The following is a 21,796-nucleotide window of genomic DNA, read 5'->3' on the forward strand; positions in this document are numbered from 1 at the left end:
TCCCGGAGGGACTTACGCGGCCTGTTCTTCCTCCCCGAGTCCATCCTCCTCCGCAGCCGGCATTTCTTGGCCGGGGAGTCGTGCTGAGGGGGCGGCGGCTGTGGCTGGAGCTCTGGCTGGAGCGGGAGGCGCGGGGGCGCCGCGTCGCCGCCGCCCGGGAGGCTCCGGCTGCAGAGGCGCGGCGGCTGGATGGGCGGCGGGTGGAAGCCGTTGTGCAGCACTCCGTTCACGGCTGCAGCGCCGGCGGGAGTCCCCGGGGCATGCGAGGCCGAGCGCTCCGGCTGCCCGCCGTGGTCGCCCATGCCAGGGGCTGGTGGGGCGGCGCGCGGGGCCCGGCTCAGGCGGCCTCGCTGGAGGTCATTCTCGGGCGTCTTTATTTCCCCGGATCCTCCTTGCGGCTTCCGATTCAACAGCCGCAGAGCCGGCGCCGAGGGATGGCGAGCCGGGCGCTCCTCCCCTCCTCCCGCCGGCGCTCCAACCTCCTCCACGCCCTGCCCCCCGCGCGCCGGCCCCCCGGCGCCGGCCTGGAGCATGCCCACTCCCGGCGCGGAATCGGGGATACCAGCGCACCCCCGGCCGGGGCCCCGGCAGCCCGCCTTCCCCGGATCCCCCAGCCGCGCGACTTCAAACGCGGCTTCCTCGCCTCCCAGACCTGTCCCCGCTACTGAGCATGCCCAGTCCTGCCCGCCACCGCCGCCGCCACCGCCGAGCTTCAACATGGGGACTGAAGTTCTCTGGCTTTGCAAAGGAGAGATGGGTGGGTTGGGCTTCGTATGGCGGAGCGAGCCGAGAGGGGACTGGGCTAGGCCGGCGCGAGAGGAGCGAGAAGCTTCGGGAGGAACGTGCGGGGAAGACAAATATCTGTAGAGGTTTGGGTTTGCTAATCCTGTCCCCAGTGAGCTAGATACCTTTGCAAGGTCATTCACGTCGTACTCTCCTCCCCGAAACCTTTGTGAGTGTGTGTGTGTGTTTAGTGAAGTGACCAAACTACTCACAGGCCTGAAGGGAAGGAGAACGATTATTTATAGAAAGGCGGATTTGGAGAGGGAGAAGTGTGTAATTTCTTTGCTGGCACACAGACTCCTTGTGGCCTCGTGGAGTTGTCTTTTGCAGGGAGGAAACCTAGGAATTCAGTGTAAGGACAGTGAAGGTCACAGATGTAGGCGGGATTAACCGGTGCTGGAAGAGACCAAGTAAACAGAAGCAGTCCCAAGCTATAAAAAGCACTTTCCTCACCCAGAAAGGACGTTTAAGAGACAATGTCACTCTATTTATAGAGTAAGGAGTTGCCTGTGTTTTAAGAAGGGAAGGCAGCATCGCAGGGTAGACAACCCCATAGGCTCCGGAGTCAGAGCTGGGTTCAAATTCCAACTCAGCCCCTGATCAAACCAAGAGAAAGTCATTGCTCAAGTTAACACACCTGGCGACAGGGGACAGGACCGGAGACGCTCAGTAGGCAGGACAAATTTGGGTGGTGAGGACCTTCCTAAAGCTGTGTAATCCCGTGAGGCCTCAGCTTTTGAATCTAACTAGGAGCTGTCATGAGAAATCTGTCTGAAAGTACCTGGTACAGTCCTGGCACACAGTTAAACGCCCACAAGAGGTGGTTATCCTTATTACACCGTTATTATTAGCAGATCACCCTTCACTTCCAACAAGGGGAACAAACCATACTCACAGCCATATTTACTGTGTAACTTATTGTGTGTGATGTTCTCCATCATCTGTATTTCCTTAATCTACAGAGGAGTCAGAGGCCTCAGTGCATTCAGCAGCAGCCAGGGCTCGCACCTTGATCGGAATTCCTTCCAGCAAAGCCTGACCTAGAATCAGAGCTTTGGTCCATTCACACATTTTTTCAGCTAAGGAAACGGAGCCACAGAGGGATGGCTGAGGTTAGTAAGAACAAAGCTAAGAATAAACCTTAATTCTCCTATCTTTGCTTCCCTGACCTTATTATACTTTTGAAGACATGGAGAAAAAACCTAGGTGATCTGGCCCCTGTCTACCTCCCCTGCCTTGTCTTGATCTCCTGATGGTCCCTCTACAGAGAAGCCTTTCAGTTCCTCAAACACACGAATATCACTTTGCGTCTGCTGTTTCCGTTGCCTGTTCCCAGACCTCTTTGTCTACTAGATTCCAACTCAATCCTCAGATCTCTGCTTCAACTGCTTATATTTAAAGAAATCTTCCCTGACCCTTAGGACAAGATTAGGGCTCTCTCCTCCTATACTTGACCTTCATGACTCTATCAGTCTACAATGCTACAATGGGGGTAATCATAAAACATCACTGAGTTGTTACAGTGATGAAATGAATATATATGTAAAGTGTCCAGCACATCATAGGTGCTATGAAAAAGTTAGATATTATTTGATTGTCTCCCTCCACTACACTGTAATCTCCATTAAGGCAGATGACTCTCATTCATCATTGTATCCCTAGGAAGCTCTTGGTAATCATTTGTGACTGAATAAATGACTTTGGTAATATTTCACCCAGGGTGTCTCTCACTTTCTACTGTAAATTTGCTAAAAAAAACAGAACAACAACTAAAACCTCCATTGTTACACCTAAATATTCAAACATAAAGTTTTCAAATTCCTACATAATTTAAGCTGAGTAGTTTAGGAAGCACTTTACATCAGGAATGCAAATAGAAGATTTAGCAATGCAGTATCTCCAAGGACATATTCTCTCCAGCTTGGTTCCCAGGCATGGTGAGGAAGGCCTGAGCCAGGTGGCTCAGACCCAGGTAGGGCAGAAGTACTGGTTTGGGGACAGAAAGTCCTCCACCTGCTTCCTTTCTCTCATCATCGTCAGGCTGGTGCCCTGGATCAGTTACACCCTGCATGTGGTAGAGAGGAAGCCAGGAGGCATCTCACAGGTGTATGGGGGCGGGGGGGGGGGGGCGGTTTCAGAGGTGAAATTTTGAGGCGTGAGCTATCATGTGCTCCAGCAGGGAAGTTGAACAGATAATATTTGGAAGAGAGGGAGGGAGGAGAGTGCCACAAGGCACTCTCTCCCTCTGTTCATTTTTTTATTTACTAATCATTTATTAAGCATGTACTATATTGTAGGCAGTAAAACAAATGCAGGGAGTACAAAGCCAAAATAAATGTCTTCGTTGTCCTCTAGGGGCTTACAATTCAGAGAGAGAGGGAGAGGAAAGTCAATGTTCTCCATCATAAGAATAACCTAGGGAGCTTTTTCCTTTTAAACTTTCTGTTGAAAATAACATACATACAGAAATGTACACATACCCTAAGGGTAAAGCTCAGTGAATTTTGCACAAATGAACACCCTGTGTAGCCAGCACCTGATCAACAAGCAGGATATGACCAGTAACCTAGGAGAATTTTTAAGAGCCAGTTTTGGGCCGAGGTTCATAGACCTTCAGTAGGTTTGGAGCACAGGAGTCTGCATGGTAATGATGGTGATGATGATGATAAATATTTTTTAAATTAAAGAAACAAAACAGTAACTTTTTTCAAAACAGGATTAAAAAAAAAATGCAGATGGTCCTTCCTTGGAGCAACAATGAATGAAACAAAGTATGTCACCAATGCCATGGAAGGGAATTCCAGAGGACTCCAGAGAGTGAGCAATGATAGAATAGGAAGACAGAGGAGGAAGATGGTGCTGAGATGGATGTTAAGACATGCTACAGAGAGGAAATGACCCGTAAACTGAATTTTGAACAATAATGGGATTTCATCATGGAAGGTGGAAGGAATTCCATTCAGAACTGAGGGAGTGGAGACTCTGCAGGTGTTTTGAAACCATCTGGCATGTTTGGGAACCTGCCAGGAGTTCAACAAGGCTGAAACACAACCTACGAAGGGGGGAGGTAAGTGATGGACAAAAAGGTTAGATGGGGTCCAAATCTCAGATGGCTTTCTGCACCATAGGAAACAATTTGGACTTTCTCCTGAAGGCCATGAGAAACCATTAAAGAGTTTTAGGTTGTGGAAAAACTACTAGATTTGCATCCTGGGAGGACCTCTGGCAGCAGTCTGGAGAATAAATAGGGGAGGAAGTTCCTAGCTGGAAAGCCTAGATAGAAGACTACTGGAAACAACCAGGAAAGAGGTGAGAAGGGACTGAGTGAAGGACACACCATTCAGAATGAGATCATCAGGTGGATTTAAAAATTATTTAAAGATTCTATAGGATTTAGTGGCGAATTGCAGGGTGAGGGAGAGGTAAGGCTAGGATAATTTCTGTGTTTCTAGTTTGGGCAACTGGGAATGTGGTGGTTTCAGCATGCAAGATAAAATACGCAGAAAAGGAGCAAAATCTTCTACCTATATTCTCTCTGGGTTTTATACTTTAAGAAGGGTGAGCCTTTAAAAATATAGATCTGATCATGACATTCTTGTACTTAAACTTACATTGATATGTGAGCCGTATCAATATTTGCCTATCTCAGTCTAACTCAACCCTTCCTCCCCTCCCCTCCCCCTTCCTTCCTTCCTCCCTTCCTTCCTTCCTTCCTTCCTCTCTCCCTCTCCCTCCCTCCCTCCCATAAAAAAAAGGGACATCAGCACTAGTTTTCTATTACTCTAAATAAGACTTGTAATTTACTGTTATTTTTTGAAGACACAGATAAAACCTGTCCACCATGCCATCATTACACATCACTGTAGAAATTCTAGTTCCTTGCTAAAATGGAAATAAAGCCAAATTTGCCCAAGTTTCTACCCCTTAATAGCCACACAGATGACAGTATGAGCTCGGAGAAAGGGTACTCTTCAAGATATAGTTTAAAAAGAATTACTAGAACTTTAACTGCCAGAATTATATCGACCCAAAATGACTTCTTTTTTGCTTTCTTGCCTTTTTGCTATCGGTGTTGGTACCTTTCTTAGAGATTCGCATGGGGCATCTCACACAAGACACTATTTTCGAGGACAGTGCTACTCTCAATGACCCTGCTTCTCATGCTGCTTTCTTCAGGACCCCGGGGAGGAGCGCTGCTGCAGGCAGTCAGAGGCCACCAAAAGCAAACGCACGCTGCTCTGGTGAGTAACGTGCTGTGGGGAGATTCTGATGACCCCTGCATCAGAGCCTCCCTCTTTTCCTTTCTTCAGAATTGAGCAGCTACTACACAGCAGGCACCAAGCTAAGTACCAGGGGTACACTCTTAAGCAAAAACCAAGTCCCTGTCCTTATCTAGATTACAGAAAAGACAAGCCTTAAGCACATAATCACCGCAAGAGCAAAATAAGTGCATTCCGCGAAGTGCAAAAAAAAGGTAAGACTTGGGGCTTCCCTGGTGGCGCAGTGGTTGAGAGTCTGCCTGCCGATGCAGGGGACGCGGGTTCGTGCCCTGGTCCGGGAAGATCCCACGTGCCGCGGAGCGGATGGGCCCGTGAGCCATGGCCGCTGAGCCTGCGCGTCCGGAGCCTGTGCTCCGCAGCGGGAGAGGCCACAACAGTGAGAGGCCCGCGTACCGCAAAAAAAAAAAAAAAAAAAAAAAAAGGTAAGACTCCTGGTGCCATGAGGGCACACGCCAGGGGGACCTGGCCTAGTCTTAAACTTTAGTAGCTGAAATGATATTTAAGCTAAATTCTGAATATCGAATAGAAGTTAACTAAGGTGGGGGTGGAAGTGGAGGAGGTATTCTTACCATAAATATGGTAGGCACTTGCTGACTGACAGGATGAATTGACCCTGTCCCTCTCAATAGGGCAAATCAAAAGTAAGGAAGATTATTCACTGGAACAAACCATTGGAGAGGGTTCAGGCCAATCCCATACTCTTTACTGTTTTTCTATATGGGTTGATGGAGCATTTTCTACTCGATACTGTTGTTGCCTATTTTAGTTTTTTGTTGTTGGGTTGTTTTTTTTGTTTTGTTTCTGGTCAACAGAGGTGGAAAATATATCATTAGCAGCTGCCACCACCAGTAATAACCGTGTGTACAGGACTGTAGCCCAACTCACATGAACCAACTTCCTGTCAGTCACTAATATTTTTTCAGCAGCTACCAATTATGATTTGGTGAAGGGAGGTGGAGTGTGGCTGCCTAGAAATTTGATAAGCTATAATCAGAGCGACCCCAAGTACTGGGCATAAGTTTAGGAATGGAGCTGGGTTTAGCAAAATGATAGTAGTCTTCTTATCTAACATTTATTGAGTTCTTACACGCCATACACTGTACTAAGCACACTATTAAGTGTCATCTTTTTTAATTAACACAGTAGTCACTTGAGTTGGGTACTGTTATTATCCTCATATTTTGAAGGAGAGAACTAGAGCTTAGGGAGGCTAACTTGCCCACTTTCACACAGCAGGAAATGTATAACAGACATTTGAAGTCAGGTCTGGGTGGCCCTAGAACCTGCACGTTTCATAACTCAGCCACAGTGCCTCCCAAAAGGTGGCGTATCTCTGGTCACCTGCAGACTTTACGCCATGGTTGCGAACACCTGATATAGTATTCCACTGCCCACACAGCATTGCTCTTCACAACAATTACTGGGTCCCTTTATTTCTCACTGAAATGTTTTTGCAGTCTAGTATCTTAAATTTTCGTCTCCAAAAGAGCCTTTTTTCCCTTTTTATTTTTTAAACTATTTTTAAAATTTATTTATTTATTTATTTATTTCTGGCTGCGTTGGGTCTTCGTTTGCTGCACGCGGGCTTTCTCTAGTTGTGGCGAGCGGGGGCTACTCTTCATTGCAGTGTGCATGTTTCTCATTGCGGTGGCTTCTCTTTGTTGCGGAGCGCAGGTTCTAGGCACGCAGGCTCAGCAGTTGCGGCACGTGGGCTCAGTAGTTGTGGCGCATGTGCTTAGTTGCTCCGCAGCATGTGGGATCTTCCTGGACCAGGGTTCGAACCTGTATCCCCTGCATTGGCAGGCGGATTCTTAACCACTGCACCACCAGGGAAGTCCGTCCCATTTTTTAAAATTAATTAATTAATTAATTTTTGGCTGCATTGGGTCTTTGTTTCCCTTTTTTAAAAAAATGTCCTAGAGGGCTTCCCTGGTGGCCCAGTGGTTGGGAGTCCGCCTGCCGATGCAGGGGACACGGGTTCGTGCCCTGTTCCGGGAAGATCCCACATGCCGCGGAGCGGCTGGGCCCGTGGGCCATGGCCGCTGAGCCTGCACGTCCAGAGCCTGTGCTCTACAACAGGAGAGGCCACAACAGTGAGAGGCCCGCATACCGCAAAAAAAAAAAAAAAAAGTCCTAGCTATTACCATTCTCTATTTTATATACTTATTCAACTAATATTTTTTAATGATGCTACCATGTGTAATCCACTGTTCCCAGTTACAGTGATGAGCAAGGTAAAAAGTCCCTCCCACCATGGAGCACACCTTCCTCTGGGGAGGTGGGCAGGGGAAGTCAGAAAATAAACAATTAAATAAATAAATACAGACTGTGTTAAGTAACATAAAAATCAAATAAAATGATGTGAAAGAGAATTATTGGAAGAAAGGAACCAGTTTACATGGGGGTAGTTGAGGAATCCACATTGATACTGGTTCCTGAAGGTTGAGAGACTGAGGTGCGAAGTATCACGTAGAGAGATTTGGAAGAGCATTCCAGCATATGGAAGAGGAAAAAAAAAATGTGTACCTGTATCTGTATCTATATACATATCCATATCTACATCTCTGTGTGTATGTGTGTGTGTGTATATGTATTCATCTCTTCAACACCAAAGTTCCAATATTTGGGGGGATGCTGGTGAAGAGGGGGTATGCACATTCCTTTGAGAATGATTATCAGTGGAAGGGACAGGCTTTGATTAGGGTCCCAGCATTCAGGGCATTCAAATTTGTCTTATAGCTTCCCTGTTGTCTGGGCGAAGTCTCCTATGAATACTGAAGTTTCTTCAGCTGCAAGTGATAAAAGCCACTTTAACTCATTTCCTCATAAAATGAATTAGTGCAGGGAATTGGGTAAGTAAAAATCGCTGGAGAGTTTGAAGGAACAGCCTCTAGGCTGTGCTCCCAGTAATGAATCCCAGAATCCCACCACAGGATCAGCTTCCTAAGGGAACTTCTGTAAGGGAACTGCTACTTCTTGTACAACAGTAAACCAAGAAATCAGGGAGGGCTTCCCTGGTGGCCAGTGGTTGAGAGTCCGCCTGCCGATGCGGGGGACGCGGGTTCGTGCCCTGGTCCGGGAAGATCCCACATGCCGCAGAGCGGCGGGGCCCGTGAGCCATGGCCGCTGAGCCTGCGCGTCCGGAGCCTGTGCTCCGCAACGGGAGAGGCCACAACAGCGAGAGGCCTGCGTACCACAAAAAAAAAAAAAAAAAGAAATCAGGGAGTCATTGCTCCTACCGCCGGGTCCAGGACTGACTGTCTCAGGCTGAATGGAAACCTACAAAATTCGTGTCCTGTATTCTGTCCCTCCAAATCCATGATTGTATTTTTGTTTTAATTAATTTACGATTTAAAAAAATTAACTTATTTTAAAAACCACTTTATTGAGCTATGACTGACATATAAAAAAACTGTATATATTTAATGTATACCACTTGATGAGTTTAGAGATAATTATATACCTGTGAAACCATCACCACAATTTTTCACCACAAGTTTTGGCATAAACTTATCCATCACTTCCAAAAGTTTCCTTTTGCCCTCTTTCCCTACTATTACATTATGATGATGATGATGATAAGAACACTTAACATGAGATCTACCATTTTAGCAAATTTGTAAGTACATGCTATTATTAAGTATAGGCATTATGTTGTACAGTAGATCTCAAAGACTTAGCTTGCATAACTGAAACTTTGTACCCTTTGACTAATACGTCCCCATTTTCCTCTCCCTCCAGCCCCTGGCAATCACGGTTCTACTCTCTGCTTCTATGAGTTTGAGTATTTTAGATTCCTCATATAAGTGGTATCATGTAGTATTTGTCCTTCTGTGTCTGGTTTATTTCACTTTGCATAATGTCCTCTAGGTTCATCCATATGTTGCAAATGTCAGGATTTCCTCTTTTATAAAACCTGAATAATATTCCATTACATGTACATACCACATCTTTTTTTTAATCCATTCATCCATTGATGGACATCTAGGTTGCTTCAATGTCTTGGCTACAGTGAAGAATGTTGTAATTGACATGGGGGTGCAGATATCTCTTCAAGATCCTGAGATCAATTCCTCTATATATAATCCCAGAAGCGGGATTGTTGGATCATATGGTAGTTCTGTTTTTTAAGTTTTTGGAGAACCTCCATATTGTTTTCCATAGTAGCTGTACTATTTAAATTTAAATAGTAACATGTGGCCACTAGCTACCGTATTGGGCAGCAATGTATACAGTGGGGATAACAGTGGTATCTACCTCATTTACTTATTTATTCAACAAATACTTATAGAGTATCTTCTGTGAGCACCTACAGGTATTGTGCTAGGGAAAATATCATGAAGCTTACAACCAGTAAGGCAATCAGACCCATTTAACAGGTGAACAAATAAAATAACTACAGTTTACAGTTAGTAGTATAAAGGAAGTAAACGAGATAGAGCCTTACAGAATAATAGGGGGTGCATTATTTATACGAGGCATGAGCGGAAACCTCTTTCAAGAGACGGTGAATGACCCACACTACCACTACCTTCCAGCTCAGCGTAGCCACGTGACACAACTCTGGCCAGCGGGAACGAAGTGGAAATGAGCCAAAGGATGTTTCAGGAAAGATCTGGGTTTTTTTCATAGCAAAGGAACTGGTGAACCAATTTGAGAACACTCCCAAAGGGCAAAGATGAGACAATTTGAGCATTAATAAGGATAATAACTGCAATGTATTGAAACTCATCAAATATGTTTAAATCCAAAAGTTCATAAAGACAACTTTTTTAAAAAGGCTGACTGGTTATCATTGGAGGACACTAGTGAATCAAGTCATTATTTTGAAAACAGGTAAACTAATCAAGCATTTTATCTTTCCTTTATTTTCTGTACCCATTGAGTAACCTAATAATAAAGGCAGGAAGTTTCTCTTTATAGAAGTATTCCAACTAATAAATGAAGAAGGAATGATATAATTAAAACATCACCATTTTATAACATAATTAATGGAGCTAGGCAGTCATCATCAAAAGCTGCTATTATCACAAAGAGAAACAATCAGACATTAGATGCTTTCAGATAGCAGAACATAACAAAAAACCTGAATCTAATCAAACCTGTAGTTCCAACTATGAACTTATAAGATATAGAAGACAGAGGACACCATCCGGATGCAATTAGGAAAATCCAGATTGTAGGAAACTGTACAGGCAAATGACCTAGTTTCTTCAAAAAATAAATTGAGAGAAAACAAAAGAAAGGGGATCCTACAGATCAAAAGGGACTTCAAGGATATATCAATTGCAAGTAGTAGTCTTATTTGGATACTTTAAACTATAAAAAGTATGACTTTTATGGGACACTTGGAAATTTGAACACTGGATATTTGATGATATTAATGAACTGCTAATTTTTGTGTGATAATGGTATTGTGGTTTTGTTTAAAAAGGAAGAGTTTTATCTTTTAGAGATACATAGTGAAATATTTGGGGAAAATGATACAGTGTCTGGGATTTGCTTCAAAATAATAAGGGGAGAGGGAGAGTGTGTGCAGAGGGTATAGATGAAATATGACTGGCCACAGATTGATAATTATTGTAGTTGCATAATGGATCCATGGATGGGGAGTGTCTTCATATCATTCTCTTTGTTATGTTTGGAATTCTGCGTTATAAAAAGTTAAATCATAAGTGGGCTTTGTTCCTTTACTCTCCTCTTATTTTGCCTTGAAGATAGAGTTAAGGCCTTAAGGTGTACCAGTCATCTGTGACCATGAGGCAGCAAGTATGAGGTCAGACATGAGAAGGACAATATATGAAGGATGGTAGAGCTGAAAGACAGAAAGAGGCTGAGTCCCTATAAGCTCATGCAGCTGTTGTGCCGGCCCTAGAATGCCTACTTCTGGAAATTTTGTTATAAGAGATAAACAAACCTCCACGTGTTTAAACCCCTCTTGGATTTGCGGGCAAGACCGTTCTTAGATCATACTGTTAAGATCCAAAATATGAAAAGCAGCAATCTAGGTGAAGAGCAAAGCAGAGGGCATCACAGTCAGAAGACCCTGGGATAGTGAAGAATTTGGAGCTTACAGAAGGCCTGTGTGACTACCGCATGATGAGGGAGAAGAAGAGTAGGGTAAGATGAGGTTGAAGGTGTAGACAAGGGCTTGAAGGCTTGAGGCATGGTAGTCTCCGATAAGCACTTTGGATTATTCTAAGCATAATGGGAAACCCGTGACAGTTTTGAGGCAGACACATGACAATAACTGATTTATTTATGTTTAGAAAGATAACTCTGGCCACTACATAGGAAAGGACAAGGGCAGGGGCAAGTGGGAAAGCCTGGAGGCAGCCATCCAGATGAAAGATGATGGCAGTCTGGCAGTAGAGATGGACAGAAGTGGGCAGTTTTGAGACTTATTTTGGAAGTAAAATCAACAGAAATTATTCAATAAATTTATGAAATTAGGGAAGGGGAAAAGTCAAGGGTGGCTCCTAGTTTTCTGGTTTTAGCAATAAAGTAGAATTGGATGAGGTAAACTTCATATGCTAGTTGGATATCCTAGTAGGTATGTCAATTAGGCAGTAGGGATGTGAGTATGGGGATGGTAAGAGAGGCCTGAACTATAGATATACATTTGGAAGCCATCAGCATAATATTGCATTTAAAGCTTGTGATGGATGAGATCACCTAGGGAAACAGTGTAGGTTCAGAAGAAAACAGGACCCAGGATCGAAACTTGAGAAATACTAACATTGACACCCGGAGCTGAGAAAGGAAAAAAGACTGAGGATGGAGACTCTCACAAAGGAGAAGGAAAACCAGGTGAAAATCTGGTTTGGTTCACCATAAGGTATCCCAGAAATTAAGAGCAGGGAATATTTCGGGCCTCATGCTGCTGAGAAGTGAAATAAGAAGATAACAATAAAGGAGACACTGCTGTTGATAATAAGAAGGTCATTGGTGACCCTGACAGGAGCAATCTCAGAAGAGTGGTGGAGCTGGAATCCAAATCTGAGTGAGCTGAGGAGTAAATAGGTGGCGAAGGAGAGACAATGTGTATAGAAACTTTCTTGAGAATCTGCCATAAAGGGAGCAGAGAAACAAGGCAGTAACTGGAGGGACTTTAGGTGTCAAGTTTTCAAAAACAAAGAGATACTGGAGCCTATCTGAATGCCGATAGAATGATCCATTGGTGAGAGTAAAAGGCGATGGGATTTAGAACACAAATGAAGGACTGGTCTTTAATGGGAGGAGGGGCACTTCCTCCTTGGTTGAAAGAGCAATGGAAAAGTAGATGCAGATGCAGGGAGAAGTCTAGATTTGGTGACTAAAAGATGACATAGTTTCCTTCTCTTTTATTGGTGGAATATGATGTGAAGTCATCAGCTTAAAGTGAGGGAAAGAGGGTCTGGGGAAGGTGTGAAGAGAGAGGAAGGGTATAAAATAGTGCAAATTCCCCTTACTTCTGAAACTGCCAGGCAGTATTTCTGAAATTGCCAGGCAGTGTTGAGAGACCTCTTGAGGATGGTGATGAGGGATTTAAAGTTATTTGTGAGATGCTCAGTAAATATAAGCTATCATTATTCTTAAATGCCAGTTAAGTAAGGCTCACTTAACCCTAATAACATACCTACAAAGTTAGGTGTTATTACCGTCATTTCAAAGAGAAAATTCAGTGTCCCCAAATTCATTAAGTTGTCCAGAATCATACACTGGTTTAGGCGGTGGAGTGGCATTTGAACCCAGACTGGGTACCCATAAAAGCCAGAGCCTCCCCCACCAAACCAGGTAAGCTGAGGTAGCATTGTCGTATCTAGCTGCAGAGTGTCTGGAGCACCCTCTGCAAGTTGGAGGAACACCAGCTTTCACAGATCACGCCTGGTCCTCTGAGCTAAAGCAGTTGAAGAAAATTCTGCCAGGGTAAGTTTTCAGATGCCATCCCTGTTGCTGCTCTGCAGAGGTCACACATGACTTTGAATCAAAGTCAATGCCAATAACGAGCTACTATATTTTTACACAGGAGCCAATTCAGCAGCTAGGGTAGGGATGGCACTTATTTTCAGCCAGTGTTTCTCATTCAAATACCTGTTTCAGATTCCATGGTGGATAAAAAAAGGTTTCGTTTGTTTACTGGCATTAAATAGCATGTATTCTGCTCCTGATTTTGTGGATCTGGAATCAGGACAGGGCTCAGGGAAAATAGCTTGTCTATTTCATGATGACTAGATGGTTGGGATGATTCAACTGGGGACATATATCTGAGGCCTTAATTCTGATTGCAGTTTAGTTCCTCAGTTTTTCTCCCCATTGTGTCTGCTGGAGCTGAAATGTCCAGGATGACTTCCTCACTTCCACGTCTGGCGCCTAGGTTGGGGTGGATGGAGCAGCCTGGGCTGGCTGGTCATCATTCTCTTTCCACATGATAAGTCTGCTGGGCTGGCTTGGGCTTCCTCACAACATGGCAGTCTCAGGGTAGTCAGACTTATGTGGTGGCTGGCTTCAAAAATGTATATTCATGTTGTATATTCTATATTCATATTATAGAATAGTATAATAGTATTTTTATTGTTTTAATAGCCACTTTTGAGCTATTACAAATAGTGCTGCTGTTTATGCACAAGTTTTTGTGTGGGTACCTATTGACATTTTTTTTTTTGGCTGGGCCCATGGCTTGCAGAATCTTAGCTCCCCAGCCAGGAATTGAAACTTGGCCCTTGGCAGTAAAAGCGTGGAGTCCTAACCACCGGACTGCCAGGGAATTCCCTCATATTGAGTTTCAAAGTATAAAAATGCACAGGGGGATGAGGGATAATTTTGGGGGGCAGTGGATATATTCTATATCATGATCGTGGTAGTGGTTACATAACTGTATATATTGGTCAAAACTCATTAAATTGTACACTTAGATGTATTTGTATTCAAATTATATCTCAGTAAAGCCAACCCCCTAAATAAAGGATGGAATGGTAGGGGGACAGATTTGGAGGCGTATTAATATATATAATGTTTCAACAATATATAATGCTTTTCTGTATACCAATATCTTCACACACATTTTCTCAATAAAGCAAACAAAAACTATGATCATTTCAATAAGCCAGTGAGATAAGTAAGAAGATATTACTGTGTCCATTTTAGATATGAGGAATTTACACCTGCATAGTTTGCTTGTGTGGATTGTCCAATATCACAGAGCTGCCAATTGGCAGAGGCAGAATTTCTTCCACCTTTTTTTACCTCTAAAGTTTTCAAATGCTTAATCAAATTTGCTTACAAAAATTGAGGGAGAAAGAAGCTACACCTGTACAGATTTCATATTTGGACACAGAATAAAGAAGTTCCCCCACATGCTGGGTCTTCCATGACCTAAAATAAAAAATGAAAATAAGTGATGACTCAAATCACAACTAGAACAGGACCTCTGAAAAGCAAGAAATTTAAAAATATCCCACCTTTGATTGCAACGCTCTTTTAAGTTGCTCTAACACTTGAGCTTTGATTTTATTGAGAATCGAATGTTCTGTATCTCTTCCTGCTCTTACCAGGTTCTGTGGGTCCTATGCTTACGTGCTCAGATCCTTTGCCTGCCGTACCTCTACCCTGCTGCTGGCTCCTGAAGGCCGGCTCTCTCAGCATCCAGGGGCAGCTGTCTTCCAGCTGGCTTAGTCAATGGGAGGCGCTGGTGAGAATGGCAGAGTTGTCTTCTCCTTCCCTTGCTGCCTTGGGAGGCATCTCCCCGAAGCTGCTGCCCCTCTTCTGAGTCTCCAGCAGGTATGGGACATGCCTGTCTTGACTTTTTCTTCTGCTGGGTGATCGTAACTCCTGGGATCTGATGATACCACCTTCTCGCTGCGTCTTGCCAGCCTAAGGATGGTGGTGGCTTCTTGCTGTTGCTAAAGCCTGTGCTGCCTCGCTGTCCTCTGATTAGCTTCTCTGCCTCTTCTTTCCTGTACCAACCCCCTCTTTTGAGGGATGTTTTACAATAGACCATCTGTGATATTGACTTAGGATTGGGCCTAGGACCATACCTGAAAATAGTTTTGTTTTTTTTTTTTTGTTTTTTTTGCGGTACACAGGCCTCTCACTGCTGTGGCCTCTCCCGTTGCGGAGCACAGGCTCCGGACGCGCAGGCTCAGTGGCCATGGCTCATGGGCCCAGCCGCTCCACGGCATGTGGGATCTTCCCGGACCGGGGCACGATCCCGCGTCCCCTGCATCGGTAGGCGGACTCTCAACCACTGCGCCACCAGGGAAGCCCCTGAAAATAGTTTTAACCACTTCCCTTGGCATCCATTTCTGGTCCACCCTTCAGGCATGTTTAGATATGACATTCATTATTCCATTATGGATGGGTATATTTGTGTCATCAATGCAACCCCCAGAAAATTAAAATTTATTTGTCATATCAGCTAGTCTGCAGTCATCCAACAGCTGAAATAATGTATTTAAAAGTTCTGGCATCTCCGAGGAAACCTTAAGCTGCCCATTGGTCATAATAACATTTAGCATGTTAAATTAGTACAGTGGAAATTTTATTAGTCAGCATACTTAATACTAGGTTCTGTAATAAATAAATCCAAAATCTCAGCGACTTAATATGATAAAAGTGTATTTGTTGTTCACAAAGAGTTCAATGTTGTCAGCTGGGGGTGTCTGCTCTGTGCAGTTAATTAGGAAACTCGTGTTGCCCTAGATGTTGACATCAGCTAGCAGAGGAGTGACAACAGAGAGGAATGTGGAGGTGTTTTAGGAACCAAGACTGGAAACAGCATACATCAACTTTGTCCACATCTCATTGGCCAGAACTCAGTCACGTGCCCCTCCACCCACCCACCCCAATTGCAGGAGAGCCTGAGAAATATAGTTTAAATTAATGCCTGGGAAGAAAAAGAAATGACCTTGGAAAACACATGGTCAGTCTCCGCCACTATTTTCCCTTTTGGTCAATAACTTTCCATTTCATCCTTCCTCCCACTTACAGAATAAACTCCTCTCCACCCAACCCGCTAGAACATTATCCGAAGTCACTGCTGAATCCAGCTCAAAGCCCTGGGTGATGCTCAGTCAGCTCTATCTGGTTCACATGTGGTTCTTTTTGTTTGAGAAATTTGTAAAGTAAAAAGAGGAGTCATCTGCCCCCTGCTCCTTTCTCCTCCCCAAATATACACTGGTAAGCAGAGACAAGGAACTTCGGTGTCCCATACGGAAAGGGAAGAAATGAAAGACAGAAAGCCGACAGTGGTTCAAAGCGGTAGGTCAGGCACTGTGACATCTCCCTGACCAGGAAGCACTGGGAAATGTCTTTGACTGGACTCTGTTTCTCCTCTATGAGAGGCATTGTTTTGTCCATATTTTTCTGTGACCCCTGGTTCCACTCTTCAGGAATTCTCTTCGTTGTTCATTATCCTCTGTGGCAATATCTGAAGTGGGTGATAAGAGGGTAAATTATTTCCGGGACTATGCAGATTTTGGAGTCTGCTTCCTTCTCATGGAAAACTGGGAGTCCAAAGCTGGTTGTTGTTTCCTGCCTTAACTAGGCTTTGTCCCAGACTTCTGTTTTCTTTGGAAATACTATTTCCTCAGAAACCTAACAGGCTTCCCATTGATTTCCTTCTAGACAGTTCCTCTGCCACAAACTACGGCCCAAACACTTTCCTAGACATAGTTCTCAATATCCTTTCTGTCTTTGTTCCCTTATCCTCATGCCTCCCTCTTTTTACTGGCAGCCACCTTGATGCTATCAGGTTGAAAGGGAAAGCCACGTGTGACGTGGCTCGTGCCAAGAGGTGGTGGTGACTGAGCAGTCCTGTGTTGCTCACAGTTTTCTCACTCTTATTTTCTACTATTTGGGGTCTAGAAGTAGTCTACTTCAAGACCCCCAATTTATGTAATTTTCCTATTTTCTTTCATTTCTTGCTGCAAACTACCAAAACTTGCCAGTCACTTGTGGCCAAAATGCACTAACAGTTTGATTCCTTCCAACTGCTTCTCTTGGAGCCAGCAGTCTGTAAGCATATGGCCTTCCTCTCAAGAGAGAATTTTTGCCAAGTGTTTTGCCATGCACAGCATGGATTGCCACCTTTTCTGCCTCTGGGATCAGTTTCCTTTCTTCCCACAACTGGCACGCTAAGCCAGTGCCACTTATTTTAGGTTTTGGGTTTTTTTTTTAGGAGTACCCCACTTCGAGGTCCCATTTGTGGCTTTTGTTATAGTATTATTGCTAGTTGCATAAAAAGAACTTCCAAATCTCAATCTCAGTACCTTAAGACAGCAAACGCAATCAAATTCATTTCTCACTCCACAGTCCAGATTAGGGGTGAGGGCGAGTGTGGAGAGAGGGAACTCTGCACCGTGCAGTCAGAGATGAGGCTAACAGAGGCTCTACCATCTTCAGTGCATGACTCGCAAAGGTGCTCTGAGTATGGATATCCAGCCAGCAGCTGGAAGAGGACAGAGAGCGTGGACAATCACATGGATGTTTTAGGAGTTAGGTCTATGAGAGGTGCATCACTCTGCACACATTTCATTTGTCAAAAGCCAATGATATTGCACAGGAGCTGAGGTTACATAAGTGAGTTGAATGGGAACCAGGATGAACTCAGGAAGTGCATATTCTTTCTAAGTGAGTGGTAGCCATTCAACTCCAACTAATTACTGTCATGCGGGAATGCAGGGTTGCCAGATCTGATCTTTCTAGAGCAGCCAGAAATCCAGATTCCTATGTGAAGTCTTGTGATGTTTAAATGTTCGTGTGATAAGACAGTCCCTGAGATGATCTCCAATGATCTCATGTAGTCACTTGTGTAGTCACAAGTGACTGTATGTCCTTGTGTCGTCACTTACACAACGTATATCATTGTGTCAGGGCTGGTCTGAGTGACCAATAAAATATGACGGGATTGGTGATATGTGACCTGCTTCCAAGGTTAGGTCATAAAACATATGAAAGACTGTCTTGCTTTCTCTGGGATTACTCACACTAGGGGAGGTCAGCCACTGTGAAATGAGGACAGTCAAGCAGTCTGTGAAGAGGCCTACGTGGGGTATAATTGAGATCTCCCATCAACAGTCAGCACCATCACGCCGATCGTGTGAGTAAGCCACCTTGAAAGTGAATCATCCATCCCTAGTCAAGCCTTCAGATGATACAGCCCCAGCCAACATTACATCTGCAACTTCACAGGAGACCATGAGACAGAACCACCCAGCTAAGACACTGAGATAACAGATTTTTATTGTGTTTTAAGCCACTATTTTTTTTTTTTTTACATTTTGTTGCTCAGCAATAGGTAACTGATAATGGTCATAACTCACTTTAAAAAATTTTTAAAGTTAAACATTGTGTATAAAAAAATTTCCTTCTGCTGAATTCAGGCTACCAGTTTATAATATCTATAGAGAAGAAAGCAAGAAACAGTGGGCTTCCATTTTCTGATTCTTGCTTGCTTTGAACTGAACTTTTCAAGCATCATAAATCCAAGAGGAAAAATGATTTAATGAACTGCATTACTTTTGCCAGATTCAGAAGGACTTGTGTTCAAACACGACTCCACTACTTACTAGTTATGAGACCTTGGAAAATTTACTTAACCTCTTTTGGCTACAGTTTCCTTATTTGGAAAAGAGGAATAACAACAGAAGTACTTCTCAGGAAAAATTGTGAAATACTCTGAAATGAGTATAAAAAAAGATTAGTGGGTGTCCTATCTAGTTTATTCATCCAGATTATCTCTGCATTTCACTGTCTTTGAGTTATTTCACAACTTTATAATTTGTAGAAAACAGAGTAATGCAATTTTTTTTTTTTTTTTTCGGTACGCGGGCCTCTCACTGCTGTGGCCTCTCCCGTTGCGGAGCACAGGCTCTGGACGCGCAGGCTCAGCGGCCACGGCTCACGGGCCCAGCCGCTCCGCGGCATGCGGGATCTTCCCGGACCGGGGCACGAACCCATGTCCCCTGCATCGGCAGGCGGACTCTCAACCACTGCGCCACCAGGGAAGCCCTAATGCAAATGTTCTCATTCATAGAAATGCAAATTGTGTCTACTGGTATGCAACTGATTACTGTCCCATGGATAAAGATCAGTTTTACACCAATAAAGTAAGTTCATTTAAGCATTCCTGATGGCTTAATGTATTTGCTCTTTGGATTCTCATTTGGACTGGCTGTAACATCTTAGTTATTATATCATTAATTGATATGTTAAATAAAACCAGAAACATACGTTTATTTTATATTTGAATGTGAGTCATGATTCAACTTCAAAAAAATTTACCCTTTGACAGATATCAGAGTGCTGTTATAATGAATAAACAAATCAATGCATGTGAATCCCTTAGCACTGTGCCTGACACAGAGTGTTCAATAATAATTAGCTCATTTTATAATGCTAATGAAAAGGGTAGTGAAGAAGCAATGATGTGAGGTCACCAATTTAGATGAAACAAAGGTCCACTGGTCCACTTATTCACCCATTCCTGTTTTCCCAAACAAAACAGCAGTCAAAATGTTAACCAACACAGTAATTACACAACAAGATCTCTGAAAAATCATCTAACCTATCCTATCCTGATGAGAAAGATAATACTTACTTTGACAGTTGCTGGTAAGGCTTGCTAAAGTAACACACATGGAATGGGGTTACTGTGAATGAGCTAGAAGGGGTGTTAATATGAAAACAGATTTAGAAAGCACATGTCTGAGTGTTCTTTCAATTCTCTGCCTCCTGGTAAGTAACTGAAATGCCTTAAGTGGGCCAGGTATAAGGAACAGCTCTATCTATCAATTTTTGTTTTAGATAAAGATCAAATATTTAACAGAGAGAAAATTTTTTATTATAATGCCAACTAAAACTTGTCACTTGCCATCTGCCTCTGCAAGGATTAGGTCACCAGCCACTGCAGTCGTTGACCTGCTTACCCTGAAAGGAGTTCAGAGTGGAGATCAGAAATGAGGTACTCTGTGCTTCGGGAAAAACTGGCAGAACAGGTCTTCCCATAATTAGATATTTTCAGGATATTTTATGAGCCCGATTTCTTGCATCTCCTCACATCTAGAAAAGCACTAAAATCATTACCAGAGACATCTGCTCCTCGTGACCAGCAGCAACCTTCTCGTGGCCAGCAGTAACCTTCTGCCAAAATGTGTGCCTGGTTGCATGTATCCCTCTTCACCAAAATCACATATATATACTGACCTCTTTGGAGCAGTTCCTCAGAGCTATCTGAGAGGCTGTCTCCCAGGCTATAGTCTTCATTTTGCCCCCAGTAAAACTCAACTCACAATTCTCATGTTGTGCATCTTTTTTTCAGTCGACATGAAGAAGAGAACAAACCTGATGATAATTGGAAACAGATACTCTGGCTTAGCATCAGAGAAGCAGTATGGAACGGAATGGTGTACTGGAGTAGGGGCAGCTCCAGTCAAATGGTAACACCCAGGAATTCAGGCCACGGTTTTGTAAGAGCAGCAAGAAATCTCAATTATTATGGGATATTTCTTAGCTCAAGCAATTAATTAAGCATCCAAGCCCACGAATCAAAACACATCTACCATTTCTTTGTGACCTCTGACTTAGGCCATGATGTTTTGGATGTGCTCTGTGGGTGGCAACCGCTTGTTGGTGACACTCATCAGGAGTTGCTTATCACGGTTTGATGCCTTACTTACTGGCATGAGTAGAAGATGAAGTGTCAGTGGTCATGTTTGCTTATCAGACTGGGATTGCTGGTAGTCAACGAAGAGAATGAATAAGTAATATTTGTGGCTCTGCCGTCAGACATTGGATGTTTTGTTTTGCCCATCACACTTTGCTTTGTCCATCATACTGTGTGAATGGGGGAAGAAAGAGTTCTGGATATGTTTAGGAAGCTTTGTATTGTAGTAGAAAATAGACGCCTCTGGAGTCATATAGACGTAGATTTGAATCTCAGCTGCACTACTTAAGAGCTAACTGACCGTGGATCATTTGCTTAACATCTCTGAGCTTCAGTTTCCTCATTTATAAAAAGAGAAGACCGGGTGCAGAAGGAACCAGGCTCCTTTAATCTTCCTGCCCTGCCATCTTTAGGATGTGGCTTTCTGTCCCTAGGTTGCAAGCTGGCTGTTGCATCTACAAGCATTGCTTCTGAATTCCAGGCAGGAAGAAGGGGGGAGAATGAAGGTTAAAAGGCACATGTCAGCTGTGTCTCTTTTATCAAAATGCAGCAGTTTTCCTTGAAGTCACCTCTAGCAGACTTTTGTTTACTGGCCATATTCGCCACCTCTGACCGCAAGGGAACTTGGGAAATAAATTTTTTTATTTATTTTAGCCCATAACATTTCCACTTACTCATACAGCAGAGTTGTACTATGAATGGGAGATTGGCTCCTGGCTTAAAAAAACCCAGCAGTATCTGCTAAAGTGCTCAATAATCCTGGATATTATGTTTATAATACTTTTAATCTCAGCTAGTCTCTCTCCTTTGTCATTACATCCAAAGTGCTGGGCATATGGCACGCACGTGCACGCGTGTGTGTGTATATTCAGTGTGCTTTCTTGCTCATTTAACTGGTACGCCAGAAGTATTTTCTTCCCACTGAGATTTAATAAAAGGCTAAAAATAAAAAAAAAAAAGAAAGAAAGAAAGAAAAAAGAAAGGGCACTTTTTACGTAAGGAACTATGCCAAGAAAGTACCTTTGGGTTTTCTTTTTATTGAAGATTCTTACAATAACCAAAATCATTATGATAATAGCTAAAAATTTAC

At 43.5% G+C, this 21,796-nt stretch overlaps 1 protein-coding gene across 11 annotated transcripts in view; it reads right to left on the reverse strand.

The window, feature by feature from the left end:
* Positions 1–21,796, reverse strand: part of PANK1 (pantothenate kinase 1) — a 111,593-nt gene that overhangs the window by 67,927 nt on the left and 21,870 nt on the right. Inside the window, exon 1 of one of the 11 annotated variants that reach the window (XR_003433814.1) lies at positions 17–810. The exons of 9 other annotated variants lie outside the window; for them this stretch is intronic. Coding sequence is in view for 1 of the 2 variants with exons in the window: in XM_027112004.1 (XP_026967805.1) it covers positions 17–719 (703 nt within the window). In the remaining variant the exon portion in view is untranslated. Of the gene's footprint in view, positions 1–16; positions 811–21,796 lie in introns of those variants that run through there. One more of the 11 variants, XM_027112004.1, reaches the window with a different exon arrangement.

Source organism: Aethalodelphis obliquidens, unplaced genomic scaffold, assembly GCF_003676395.1.
Source record: "Aethalodelphis obliquidens isolate GAN/ISIS:26980383/991018 unplaced genomic scaffold, ASM367639v1 scaffold11, whole genome shotgun sequence".
Classification (NCBI taxonomy): Eukaryota; Metazoa; Chordata; class Mammalia; order Artiodactyla; family Delphinidae; genus Aethalodelphis; species Aethalodelphis obliquidens.